The sequence below is a fragment of the Macaca thibetana genome, chromosome 11, assembly GCF_024542745.1.
Source record: "Macaca thibetana thibetana isolate TM-01 chromosome 11, ASM2454274v1, whole genome shotgun sequence".
NCBI classification, from domain to species: domain Eukaryota; kingdom Metazoa; phylum Chordata; class Mammalia; order Primates; family Cercopithecidae; genus Macaca; species Macaca thibetana.
Genome location: NC_065588.1, coordinates 20886001 through 20901013, shown reverse-complemented (window position 1 = coordinate 20901013; position 15013 = coordinate 20886001). Strand labels below are relative to the sequence as shown.

Genomic DNA, 15013 nt, shown 5'->3' with positions numbered 1-15013 from the left:
CCTGTGGCTTTACAGGGTACAGCCTCCCTCCTGGCTGCTTTCATGGGCTGTCACTGAGTGTCTGTGGGCTTTTTCAGGCACACGGTGCAAGCTGTTGGTGGAGCTACCATTTTGGGGTCTGGAGGATAGTGGCTGTCTTCTCACAGTTCCACTAGGCACTGCCCCCGTACTAACTCTGTGTGGTAGCTCTGACCCTATACTTCCCTTCTGCACTGCCCTAGCAGAGGTTCTCCATGAGAGCCCCACCCCTGCAGCAAACTTCTGCCTGAACATCCAAGAATTTCCATACATCCTCTGAAATCTAGGTGGAGGTTCCCAAACCTCAATTCTTGACTTCTGTGTATTCACAGGCTCAACACCATGTGGAAGGTGCCAAGGCTTGAGGCTTCCATCCTTTCAAGCAACATCCCAAGCTGTACCTTGGCCTCTTTCAGTGACAACTGGAGCGGCTGGGATGCAGGGAACCAAGTCCCTAGGCTGCACACTGCTCGGGGACCCTGAACCCAGCCCATGAAATCACTTTTTCCTGCTAGGCCCCCAGGCCTGTGATAGGAGGGGCTCCTTGAAGACCTCTGACATATACTGGAGACATTTTCCTCATTGTCTTGGGGATCAACATTTGGCTCCTCATTACTTATGTAAATTTCTGCAGCTGGCTTGCATTTATCCTCAGAAAATGGGATTTTCTTTTCTATTGCATTGCCAGATGGCAAATTTTCTGAATTTTTATGTTCTGCTTCCCTTATAAAATGGAATGCCTTTAAGAGAAGCACCCAAGTCGCCTTTGAATGCTTTGCTGCTTAGAAATTTCTTTCACCAGATACCCTAAGTCATCTCTCTCAAGTTCAAAGTTCCACAAATCTCTAGGGCAGGGGGATAATGCTGCCAGTCTCTTTGCTAAAATAGAACAAGTGTCACATTTGCTCCAGTTTCTCAACAGATTCCTCATCTCTATCTGAGACCACCTCAGCCTGGACTTTATTGTGCATATCACTATCAGCATTTTTTGTCAAAGCCATTCAACAAGTCTCCAGAAAATTCCAAACTTTCCCACATTTTCTTGTTTTCTTCTGAGCCCTCCAAACTGTTCCAAACTCTTCCTGTTACCCAGTTTCAAAGTCATTTCCATATTTGTGATTATCTTTTCAGCAGCATCCTACTTTACCAGTACCAATTTACTGTATTCGTCCATTTTCATGCATCTGACAAAGACATACCCGAGACTGGGCAATTTACAAAGGAAAGAGATTTAATGGAGAACTCACAGTTCCATGTTGCTGGGGAAGCCTCACAATCAAGGGGAAAGGCAAGGAGAAGCAAGTCATATCTTACATGGATGGCAACATCCAAAAAGAACTTGTGCAAGGGAACTCCTCTTTTTAAAACCATTAGATCTTGTGAGACTTATTCACTATTACAAGAACAGCACAGAAAAGACTTGCCACCATGATGCAATTACCTCCCACCAGGTCCCTCCACAACACATGGGAATTCAAGATTAGACTTAGGTGGAGACACAGCCAAACCATATTACCCTCCAATCTCTAGGAAGTTCCAAACTTTCCTTCATTTTTCTGTCTTCTTCTGAGCCCTCCAAACTGTTCCAACCTCTGCCTGTTACTCTGTTCCAAAGCTGCTTCCACATTTTTGGATATCTTTATAGCAGCACCCCACTTCTGGTACCAACTTACTGTATTAGTCCATTTCACACTGCTATAAAGAATGCCCGAGACTGGGTAATTCAGAAAGAAAAGAGATTTAATTGACTTAGGGCTATGGAGGCCTCAGGAAATTATAATCATGGTGGAAGGGGAAGTAAGCATCCTTCTTCACTTGGTGGCACAGAGAAGTGCCAGGGAAAGGGGGAAAAGCCCCTTATAAAACCAGCAGATCTTGTAAGAACTCACTCACTATCATGAGAACAGTAGCATGGGGGTAACTCTATGGTTTGATTACCTCCCACCAGGTCCCTCCCATGACACATGGGGATTATGGGAACTACAATTCAAGATGAGAGTTGGGTGGAGACACAGCCAAACCATATCACCTGGTATATAGGCTTTTCTCTTTTCTTTTGTGTATATATAATATCTGTGGAGACCTAGACTTTAGTAAAGCATTTGGTAAAAGTTTACTAAATGAGTAATTTTCTCTCTAGTTTTTGTTCCACATTTCCAGGTAAATGATGAAGTATTGATAAGTGGTAAAATAAAACCAATATGAAAAAGTGGTCTACAGGAAATCCTGATCTAATTGAGACTGCATTAAAGAGTTAATAGTTCAAGCTGGCTATGGTGGATCATGCTGCCTGTAATCTTAGCTACTTGGGAGGCTGAAGCAGGAAGATCACTTGAGGTCAGGGGTTCAAAACCAGCCTGGGAAACATAGTGAGGCCCTGTCTCTACAGAAATAAATGAAGTGAGACTGCTGTCTCTACAAAAGTAAATAAACAATTTAAAAAAAAGTACAAGTTAGCAGGAAGATCAAAAGGGATATCTGGGTCTACTTAATGAGGTAGATATGACTTACTCTGGGAGCAAGAAAAAAAAGAAGAAAAGTATTAATAGCACAATAATGAAACAAAAAAACAAAGTCAATTTCTATAGGTGACAAAGAAACTTGGAGGTCATCTACCAACATCTTTGTGGAAGTGCTGGTCATTCTTTTAACAGTTTTATTACAATGCACTGCAGAAATTTCTTGTACTCTACAAAACAACAAAATTAATTTTTAAAACATAGTGCAGAAAAAGGACATTAAATTATCTTGAATCAGTTTTGAACCATACAGACACAGAATGACAATTATTAAATTGAATGAGTGCCGAGGGAAATGAACACAGGCAGAGTCAAAAGGAAAAAAATATATTTATGATATTCATCATTTCTGCATGAGATAGACTCAAACTAACTGGCAAATACTTTCCAGGATACTTTGGAAACAAAGATCAATTAAGCTCAGAGCTTGCCTTAAAGGAGCTTATACTCTCTCTGTAAGAGAGCGTGCCAAGAAAACAAAAACTGAAATACAAGTGCTATGTTTTATGACAGATATATTCTTGTGACCAAGACAGGTGCCATTTCTCTCAGTTTGACTCAATTTTAGACTTCTAGACTATAGGACCCTGACCTCCCTCTTGTCAGAGCATTTACTTTAGAAAACCTGAAACAGCAAATTATTTCTCTGTCCCTCTGGAATATAGATAAATCTTCTCCCAGCCTCTAACTAGCTTTACAATCTTACAAAATAAAATTTAAATTTTAAAATTTAAAAAAGATTTCAATGAAGGAAGGAAGGATGGAAGGAAAAAAGAAAGGTAGGCTAGCAGGCAGGCCTATCTCCTAGTCTCTGTGGGGAGGGAGGAGCCTAACTTTAGTAAGTACCAATTAACAGGTGACTTAATCATACTAGCCAGTGCTCCCATAACGTCTTCCAGCACTTTTTCACTAGCTTACAGCAGCATTTAACAATTCTCCCGCCTTTTGCTTCAACAGAGTTCAATCTGTCTCCCCTATTACAAGAGTCTTGAATAAAGCCTTCATTGCCATTTTTAACAAATGTCTGGTGCAATTTATCTTTGATACATCAAACCATGTCAACACAAAAGACTCAAACTGTGGAAAATTAGGTATAATTTTTTTTAAAGGACCTGGTACCTGGGCTGGATGTAAGTAATGAGAATTAAATACACTGGATGAAAACGGGCTAGCAGTATTCCAAGCAAAGTTTGAAGAACTGGGACACAGGCAAAAGTGTATGGGCCACAGGCTATGACTCCTTATATCAGTTCTTCCATTTGAAAGCTTCCTAACGAGGGCAGTAGATATAATTGCAATTTAAATAAATTTGAATTCTTTCTATGAAAGTCAATAAAATACATTAATACATCAGATTTTTTAAAAGCAAATTAAAAATTACTCTTCTACCTCTACTTGTCTATTTCTACTTTGTTTTTGTTATAAATCAAATTCCGTTGAGAAATTTTTAAATGTTAATATACTTTTTAACCTAATCGTTTGAATCAAGAGAGTTGCAGAGGACCCCTGTGTGATGGACAGGTTTGAATCACGGTTGCAGCAAACACTCTTCAGTTCAAGGTGATTATTTCATCTTAAAGTTATACACATTGATGGAAGTGCATTCATAGGGAAGAAGCTAACAAAAGCTCAATTTTCCTCTTATTCCCTTCCAGGGCAGTCCCCCTGAGAGTAGCGTCCTCTTATTAATACTGTTAAATGTTAGCAATAAACCTCTCTGGAATTATACTGAATAAGAAGGTGACGTAGAAGAAAGTTTGTACCAAATAAATTTGCGTAGATTAGAGTCCGCAGGTGGTCTAAAACATGCCTGTATTGGGAGCCAAATTGTTCAGTACTGGAACCTTTTGAAAGGAGAACAAAGAGCCTTTCATTACTCAAATTCTAAATGCAGCTTAGTACTTCATTAGAAACCTCTTAGTTCGCTGTAGGAATCTTTCAGATTTAATTATAAGGTGGGATAAAAACCTTCTTTTCCTAGGATACCATATTGAATCATTTTATTCTGTGTTTCCTGGGACATCTCCAAGTTTTACAAACTACAGAACAATAAATATCTGTGCATATTTATTTTTTTCTGAAACCTAAGTATTAGGCAAAGTCAAGGTAACCATTTTAGCCAATATGAATTCTGAAATTTAAATTACTAAGAGCCAAAAGCATTGAAGTCAAAAATTAAGAAACCTAGGTTCCCTTTCTGGTTCTACAACCTTGCGATGTTATTTAAATTTCTGAGCCTTAGTTTAATCTTTTGTAAAGTGAGGCAGCTAAACTGATAAGCATCGATTCCCCCTTCATTTCTAAAGTTCCGTTACTCTACGTGGCCAATATTTAGTAAATACTAATGTTACTCCATATTTACCATTTTCTTGGTTGAAAAGAAATACTTTAAAGATATTATTTCCAAAGCTACATATCAAATCATTGTGGATGGGATATTTTTAAATTGTAATATAATGTGGTCAGTTAACTTTTGGAAGGCACGAGCAAACAGAACCCCAAAAACTCTCATTCCTGCTTTAGTGAACTTGATAAAAATGGGAAGGCATGACAACCCAACCCTTCAGAACAGAAAGAAATGCAATATGTGGTTGTAGCATTTGCTGCTAAAGGCTAGGTTGACAAGTTGAGCCTGTTAAATCTTCTGGCCTGGGTCCTTCAATTCCCAATGCCTGGATCTATGTGTCCGTATTTTCTATGTGTCCGTATTTTCCATGTGTTTGAGTTCAAATAGCAGTAAGTCAGGGCCCCTGGGAACAAAGCTTTTCCAGAGGCTAAGCCGACAATACCTTCATTCAGTGGAAAAACTCTTATTCTTAGTAAGACAGCAAACTACCTGGCTCTTCGAAATGAAAACAAATGAAAAGAGAAAACTAATACATGTTTATTGAGTGAAAAAAATGAATGAATAACCCATGAAATCCAAGTCTTGGCTTCTAGCTCTGAATCCCAAGATCAGTACAAACTTTCTAATGGAAGTCTTTTTATGTGCATCAGATAAATAAAATATAATTACTCTGACAGTAGCATATTGAAGAAAAACAAATTTTATTTTCCCCCATTCTACAAAAAATCATTAACAGGCCAGATCTGACCTAAAGTTCAATTTGCAAAATTCTACCTCATAAGTTCATAATTGATAATGACTTCTTTATGTTTGCTTATGTGTGCCTACAACAAGGTGCTTTATATGAGAGCAAAATGGATCAGTATAAGGTTAATCTGCTTACAAGATGGTTGGAATGAACCAAGTTGTGCATTATCCTGACTGTGATAAAAATAGGCACAAAATGATCAGAATGTCTTTCATTGGTTGTATTTTTGGTAAGAACTTTAAGAATATTAAGATTGTACTTTATCTGTAAAGGTAAACAGAAATCACATACTATGTTCTTACAAACACAGGAACAGTATTTGTGTAATGTCATTGTAAGGGTCATGGATTTTTACTAATTATGCTATTAGTCACTGTTTGTTTCATGACAGGATAAATAGGAGAGTAGCTTTAGAGGCATAAATAAAAATGATTTTACCGTCGATTAAGCTAAATAGGTTAGATTGGCCACATGATGCACTCCAGCCAATTACCAGATGTGATAGGTTGTCATGGTCACTGTTGCTACTGCCCTGGTCCAAAGTCACAGTCATCTCTCACTTGGATAATTTCAGCGGTCTCCTAACTGATCCCCCATGTCTATCCTTGCTCCCTTCCCAATCCCAAGCATATTCTCAATAGAGCAGCTGAAGCAGTCCAGTTAAAATGTAAGTTGAGTCTACTAACGCTTCTGTTCAAAACCACTGACGATTTCCCATCTTACTCAGAGTAAAAGCCACAACTCTTACCGTGACCTATAGAGTCCTATCTTCCAAGCTTGTCCAGGCTGACTTATTTGTTGTTGCTGTTCTTCTGTGTTGTTTTGTTTTAGGCTTTCAGCACCTGAAACCATGGTTTTTAGTTTCTGTCTCTAGTGATAAGCAGAACAGAGGGATGAGGAAGGGGCTTTACTGGCCCAACCAGAAACAGAAACTAAGAACCCATGACTGTATTCTCTCCCTTGGACAGCTTGGTTCCCGACTGCCTCTGTCTTGCTGCTCCGGCTATCCGAGTTATCCTGCTGCTCCCTGAACACCCCACCCAAGATACACCTCCGGACGTTTGCACGGGTTGCTTTCTTCTCTCTTTGGAATCCTCTTTCCACATACAGCCCCAGGGGGCACTCCCTTACTTCTTGCAGGTCTTTTCTTTTTATTTTTACAAATCTTTCCCTTGTTTACATCTTTCCTATCACTGGTTATCTTACCTAAAATTTTAACCTATCTCTATAATATTTTATATCTCCCTCCTTTTATTTTTACTCTCACATTTCTCAGTATTTATCACTACAGTAAATAATACTGTATCTAACACACTATAGATATACTCACTTGTTTTGCTTATTGTCTACTGATCCCACTAGAATGTATTTCTATAAGGGCAAGGATTTTTTTTTTTTTTTTGGTCTTTTTTCCCCACAGCTCTATCTCTAGTACCTAGAAGGATGCCTGACACAGAGCAGGTGCTCAATAAATGTCTGTTGAATGAACAAATGAATACTACCACCTATCTCTTCACATGGAGTTCCCCTAACCAAGCCAATAAAAACCTATGATTGGTCTTCATGGTAACTGAAACTCTTTCACTTTTAAATTACTAAGATAACGTGAAGTGGCCGGGCGCGGTGGCTCACGCTTGTAATCCCAGCACTTTGGGAGGTCAAGGCTGGTGGATCACAAGGTCAGGAGATTGAGACCATTGGGCTAACGTGGTGAAACCTCGTCTCTACTAAGAATACAAAAAAAAAAAAAAAAATTGCCCGGTGTAGCGTCAGGCACCTGTAGTCACAGCTACTTGGGAGGCTGAGGCAGGAGAATGGCGTGAACCTGGGAGGTGGAGCTTGCAGTGGGCCGAGATGGCGCCACTGCACTCCAGCCTGGGCGACAGAGTGAGACTCCATCTCAAAAAAAAAAAAAACCGAAGAAAAACCCCAAAAAGCAGTTACCCTGAAGAATAGGCTTCAAATCCTTTTTTTTTTTTTTTTTTTTTTTTTAACTTCATGATGGAGAAGATATCTTTGTATCATCTTTCTACCATATGTGTTATTATTATAGATTCTGTAGTCTGGAATTTCTATTATTATGATATTGGCGAAGGGAGCTACCTGTAATCAAACTCGGCAAATGACGTGTAGACCTGGAGTATTGTATTTCATGAGAAGCATAACATTCATCTAAAGTAAGAAAGCAATCCCAGGGAAAACACATTAGAACTAGGTTTTAGAACTTACTTGGAGATTCATTATTTTCACAGGTTTCCTCTTCATTTGGTGCTGCTGCTTCTTCCTCCTCTTCTTCTGGGTCATCGGTATCTCCTGACTCATCGCTGTCTTCCACCCATTTTCCTGGCATTAGTCCTGCTGAATCATAGGAGTTGCACAGAGGCCCCACAATGTGAGAGATGAAGGATTCCTGAAGGTTGGCCAGCTGAGGAGCAGAACGATCCATGAAGGGGCTTATGGGTAACCCAAGGCTGGCCTCTTCATCGCCCTGGAAACAAAATACAAGCGAAGTCAACATTCACCTGGCGTCTGAAATTTGTAAATATGCAAAACCCCAGGCATTAATGTACAAATTTCTTTACTTGACTGCTAAAGGATCATACCTCAATTGCTAAGATTCCTATAGAAACACTGTTGCTAATTAGTACTTTTGTGATCTTGAGGTTTTTGATTTTTATCAAGGAGAAATACAGAAAGTCTAAATTCTAATGTATAAGTAGATGATATTTTTATCACACAAGTCAGTGTCTCACATTTATATGAGAATATAAATGCATTAAAATGCAATGGTGAGGCTGGGCGCGGTGGCTTACGCCTGTAATCCCAGCACTTTGGGAGGCCGAGGTGGGAAAATCACAAGGTCAGGAGTTCGAGACCAGCCTGACCAACATGGTGAAACCCCATCTCTATTAAAAATACAAAAAATTAGCAGGGCATAGTGGCAGGCGCCTGTAATCCCAGCTACTCGGGAGGCTGAGGCAGGAGAATCACTTGAACCCAGGAGGTGGAGGTTGCAGTGAGCTGAGACCACACCATTGCACTACAGAGTGACAGAGTCAGGCTGTCTCAAAACAAAACAAAACAAAATGCAATAGTGAGAAGAATTCTTTAAAAATATGTAAATGTAGACTATTTTCCTTTTTTGTTGTGGCTTCCAGAAAGCTTTAAAGAATTTATTGCTCAATTCAAGGGGTTACCTTATCCCAGATTTTGTTTGAATTTTTAATGTACCTCCTGTGATTGTGTGGTTTCTGATATTCTCATTTATCTATATGTTTAATAATATTACCGTACAAATGTTTTACTTTGAAGTGCTTCAAATGTTTCTGAGGAAAACAGGGAGATTTTTAACCAGTAGTTATCTAGCAAAATTAAAAACATCCCAAAATATCAGCAACAATTACGCCTAAGAAGTGGTATTATTATACATGAATTTTCCCTTTAATTTACATTTTTCTGCATTTCCATATTTCAGGAATGATTATGAATTAATCCCATTCTTAGGAAGGGCAATACATTATTTTTTAAAAACACAAACCTTTCATTCTATATATGAATCCTACCTATAGTAACCATAAAATTTCATTCTAATCTGTTTAAATATGTCCAATGACAGTCAATTTATTATCATTAATAAGGCGTCTCAGCCTAATTTTGGACAGCTTTAGCAATATAAATTTCTTTCTGACATTGACCTGAACTCTACCTCCCAATAACTTCTATAGACTGGTATATTCATACCTTTTTTAGGGCAGTAGAGAGGGATCTAACTTTTTTTATGAATCAGATCCTGTGCTAAGTATGTTACATAATTTATCTTCTTTAATCTCCACAGCAATGTTATGATTAACCTATTTCTAAATTAGTATGTCACTCCTTTAAATATCTGAAAACAGTTATATTTCCCCAAGAGTAAATATCTTCATTTTTTTCATGTGCTTTTCTGTCACTTATTCCTGTCCTTTATGCATGCTCCTTCACCTCCACATTATTTTTAAGAGTGGTTCACAGCACCAAACAGGAAGGTTCAAGTGCATTCTGATTGGTGTAGGCTAATGTCAGAAGGATCAACCCCGGCTTATGTAACTGTGGTAGCTTTTTGAGTAGTCTGTTAACTCTCACATTATCATGTCAAATGAAAAGCCTATTTCTTTTTAGCTTTTTCATATAATGCTGTTAATAATTTTTTTGCAAAAGTGAAGTTAATCTAATATGCAGATACATTTGAACTACCATATACATATACATATAAACTATTCCATATATGCTTAAAATACCTTCTATGATAATAAATAATTTTTTAGGAAAGCAAGTGAAATTAATGTGATATGCATATACATTTAAACTACCATATACATATAAGCTACTCCATATACATTTAAACTACCTTCTATGATAATAAATATATCTATAAAGAGCAGTATTTCAAGGATCTTCCTAACGTCTGACTTCCACTATCTCAGTATCTTCTTCCCCCACAAATGCTTGCAAGTAACTTTATCATAGAGTTCTAGGATTATATTTTAGTTCAATTTTTACATGTCACTTTTTATCACCTGATCAAAATTGACCAGTGCAATTTCTGATAAAAATATGAATATAAATTGAGTGATCACACTTTCATAGCTGTTAGAAGCTTTCAGCAATTCATGAGCAACCTGTAAGTATAGATTAAGCTATTTTAAACAGTTGTCAGTTACCTGTTCATAAAATTCATTGACAATACCATCTGTCCACTGAAGATGGAGTTCTTTACATTTAGCTGGACCATTGATATCAGCCAACTTTATACACATTTGACAAACCAGTAGACGATCATTTTCATTGGTCCAATCTATTCCAACATCATCATTTACCTATTTGAGAGACAAAGTTAAAATATGTTTTGCTTTGATAAAAACAAAAGTTGAACAGAAAACAATAGAACATTTATTGTCTTCATATTATACAGGGATCATAATACCAAATAATTGGGAACCTGTAGCTACTCAAAAATGTTATTGGCCTGTGTAAATTAATGGTAAAAAAAGTTCATGAAAAAGTAAAATAATGAATTATGGATAAAATAATAATAATGGGTGACAGGGTGAGTGTAGTCAAAAATAATTTAATTATACATTTTAAAATAACTAAAAGAGTATAACTGGATTGTTTGTAACACAATGGATAAATATTTGAGGTGACAGATACCCCATTTACTCTGTTGTGATTATTACACATTATATGAATTTATTAATGTAACCCATAAATATATACACCTACTATGTACCTACAAAAATGAAAATTAAAAAAATCATTAATTATTGAATTAGCAACAAATGCTTTTTAAAACTGGCATATATAATCAATTACTTTTCTTTTCTTTTTTTGAGACAGAGTCTTGCTCTGTCTCTCAGGCTGGAGTGTCGTGGTGGTCTTGGCTCACTGCAACCTCCACCTCCCGGGTTCAAGCAATCTTCCTGCCTCAGCCCCCCAAGTAGGTAGGACTACAGGTGTGCGCCACCACACCTGGCCAATTTTGTACTTTCAGTAGGGATGGTGTTTCGCCATATTAGCCAGACTGGTCTCGAACTCCTGGCCTCAAGTGATCCACCCACCTTGGCCTCCCAAAGTGTTGAGATGACAGGCGTGAGCCATTGCGCTTGGCCTTATTATCAATGACTATTAAAATAATATAGTTACAGTTCATAAAAAATTGTCATAACTTAATATTTGGGCATTTACTCTTGAGGTATAAAATTGTGCTTCAAGATTTTGATCTGTACTGCTGCCAGATAATTTATATAAATATACCATAGAGATGAGAACAAATTAAATCAATCAAAAACCACAATGACAGAATGTGTTATTTCTCTGTGGTACAAAGCATAATCCATAGACGAAGCATCTCAGCTTCTTGGGCATCTAGATTCAGATCAACACCTATATGTCTGCTTCTGGTTAAACATTTTATTGTATTCCATTTTCACATTTGACATATGAGAGTTGATAGTAACATGTTTTGTTCAACAGTTTACTTCCATGATATCTTTCAATGTGTCTATAAAATGAAGACTGGTGTAGCCAGGCACGGTGCCTCACACCAGTAATCCAAGCACTTTGGGAGGCCAAGGCAGGCAGATCACGAGGTCAGGAGTTTGAGACCAGCCTGGCCAACATGGTGGAACTCCATCTCCACTGAAAAAAAAAATACAAAAATTAACCAGGTGTCGTGGCATTAGCCTGTAGTCCCAGCTACTTGGCAGTCTGAGGCAGGAGAATTGCTTGAACTCAGGAGGCGGAGGTTGCAGTGAGCCAAGATCGTGCCACTGCACTCCAGCCTGGGCAACAGAGCAAGACTCTGTCTCAAAAAAAAACAAACAAACAACAAAAAAAAAGTGAAGACTGGTCCAGCTCTATTTACCTTGCCATTAAATTTGGCTACGAAGTCAAAGTGTTTCTTCAGGTCAGTGGCCAAAATTGCTTCAATGACAAGGAAACGGAAATGCTTAAATTCCACATGGTCAAGGTTAACTAAGAAGTTATACTCTGGCCGGGACATGAAAAGATTCCATGCAGCAGCTGCGTGATGATTCTCCAAAACTGAACGATCATTATATAGCACCGCCTACGAAAATAAGAGAGTTAAGAGTTTAACTTTTTAAGAAAAAAAAGCATAAAAATCATGAGCATATGCAATGCTTTTGAAATTGCTTTTTATTCATACAACAAAGAAATGTAATCATATGACTCCTGCTTATTAAGAATCACTTATTACTGTACAATAGGTATTATTTTTCTTGATTAAATTTACCTTTTTTATAAAATAAATTCATTTCCTTGAAAACTTAGTTCAAACTCTTGTGAGGGGACACTAGCCTATCTTAATAGATTTTTTTTAAAGATTTTTTCTTTAGATTTCTTTGTAGGGTACAGGAATTTAAACATAAAAAATATATACAAATAGAAAAGAAAGAGGAGGGAGGAAGAAAAAAATTACGTTTACATATATATGTAAATATATATATACACATATATAAAATATGTAATTATACCAATGCTACAATACCTCAAGAGGTAACTAGGTTACTTTCTATATTTGGCATAAGCATTACCTCCTCTTAAACACATATAGCTATTAAAGATGAACGGAATCCCCCAAATGCTCCTGATTTAAAACATTTTCACTCCACTCCACAGGAAATATCACCTTTTATCTAGTATTTGAAGACATAAAATGACATTTACTTGTCTGAAATTCTCTAATAATGCAGAGAGAAGTTTTATTAGAGAATTTTTTTAAATTTTTGCCTACAAAATGCCTGAACACTAGTGTGCAAGATAGCCTATGGAGAAATAAAAAGACAGGACACAAAGAAAACACTAAGCACTGAATATTAATATAGAGGTATATAAAAATGTAGATGTGTAAAAAAATCTGAATGGCAAATTATCCTGGCCAGTGGATTTTTGCCTATATTTAGAAAAAACAATTTTGGTGTATGAAAGACAAGTGGAAAGAAGGTAGACAGTCAAGAAAAAAATTACCAGATAATTTTTATTGTATATAGATTCAAGAAAAACTATAGAACAGTCCATAATATCAGCTACAGAAATGGAAAGCAGTGGAATAGAACATAAGAGGCAAAGAAGAAAACAGAAAAGTCAGTATCGAATGAAACTGGCCTCTAGATCTTGTAGAAGAACAGAGGATCTCAGAATGTTTAGTAACTTGGGTTCAGCTAATTAAATAAATTAGGGGCTAAATTTGATTGTATAAATGGGTATGTCTAGATACTCAGTGACGAATTTTTTACTTAGATAGAATTATACACCAAGATGAACTTTAAATTTATTCACTGTTTTTGGAATCTATGTTTAGGCAAAAAAAAAAAAAAAAAAAAAAAAAAAAAAAAAATTCCTCCAGTGAAATAAATTGATGTTAAAATCCTACCAACCTATAGATATGTCATAAGAATGATAATCGTTATAATGAATATATTTCAAAGGAATGGTATTTATATACAAAGAAACCTTACATTCTTAAAAGTCCAAGAAATACTTGGTTCTCTAATCTTTTCAGAAAGGGGCTTTTGTATAGGTTGCCTTTTGTTTGTTGAAGAGGTCCATTAACATGAATTCAAGTAGGTTTTCTTCCTAGGAAGAAAACTGAGAAATGATTCCCACAGATAATAAAGTTGTATACCTGCTATTAGAATCTTGGAAGAATCCATGGTTTCTTTTCAGAATCAGCATGGTCTCTGAGAATTTTAACATGAGACTATATATAGTTTGGCTTATATTAACTTGGGGCCTATTATAAATCACACTCAACTTCACTTTCTTGAGAAATCTTTAAATTAGTTCTCCTAACCAAAATCTAAAGATTTACCTGAGGAGCACTAGTTGCAACCAGGAAAGCATTAGTCCTTCCTGGGTGATCATAATCGTGCATGGCTGCAGCCACATACAGAGCCATCAACTCTAAGGCAGGGATATTCCCAGACAGACATCCGTATTTATCATCTGTCACATTATACGTTTTTGAGAATACATATCCCATATGTCCATGTGTAAATCCACTGTCAGAATCTGAGAAGAGAAAACGAGAGTCAAAGAAATTTTTTTAAAAGTATTAAACTGACATGATTTGTCTTGACTTTCTTTTTTTTGAAAAAAACACCCTTGTTCCCACCTCTCACATAAGGCAGTGCAGATTCGCTTTGTACATACCTGAATCACTGGTTGAACCATGATCACTAATCACAGTTGAAAGGCCTGGAATAGGCTGTGTAGTAAGATACCAAACAGCATGTAAAACATCAGTGGCGTGGATTCTGTTATGATCTGTAACCAGTGAATAGGAACAGTCATCAATTTACGAACTTTGGGGTCCAAGAACTAAGAGTGCCATCTACTGGACAAACAGTTTAGTTCTAACATTTTACTATTTCCATGAAAGTCGGCCAAACTTTCTAGGACAAATATTCTTTGATTACTCTTCCATAACTCTATAACATCCATAGTAACGAGAAAAAAAACAACCCTACTTGTAACATTTATTATGCGTGTAGGTATCTGAGGTAGAAAAATCTGTGTCAATAGTCGACTAGAAACTATGTATACAGGAAACACACTGTGTGAAACAGTGTAATGTTTACTCTGGTACTTATTTTCATGCTCCTGCATAAAACTATGCAGAGAACAAGAATAAATATAATAGCTATGACATACTTCAACTAAATCAGACAGAATATTTCATCTCTGATAAATGGTACTCAAAAATAATCTGGGAATAGAACATAATACCATTTCTCTGTATCAATCTTAAAGCACTGCAGTAAAATATCTTTTATATGTAGATTTCATCCACAAGCAAAATTCAAAGCCACAATCAATTAC

General features: G+C 36.8%; 1 protein-coding gene across 2 annotated transcripts in view; it reads right to left on the bottom strand.

Moving 5' to 3' along the window:
- Nucleotides 1-15013, bottom strand: part of PDE3A (phosphodiesterase 3A) — a 314907-nt gene that overhangs the window by 14818 nt on the left and 285076 nt on the right. For both annotated transcript variants that reach the window (XM_050747593.1, XM_050747594.1), the window contains exons 11-15: nt 14345-14458; nt 14004-14203; nt 12036-12239; nt 10333-10488; nt 7862-8120 (exon numbers count right to left, since the gene is read on the bottom strand). In XM_050747593.1, the coding sequence (XP_050603550.1) occupies nt 7862-8120; nt 10333-10488; nt 12036-12239; nt 14004-14203; nt 14345-14458 (933 nt within the window). The remainder of the gene's footprint in view (nt 1-7861; nt 8121-10332; nt 10489-12035; nt 12240-14003; nt 14204-14344; nt 14459-15013) is intronic.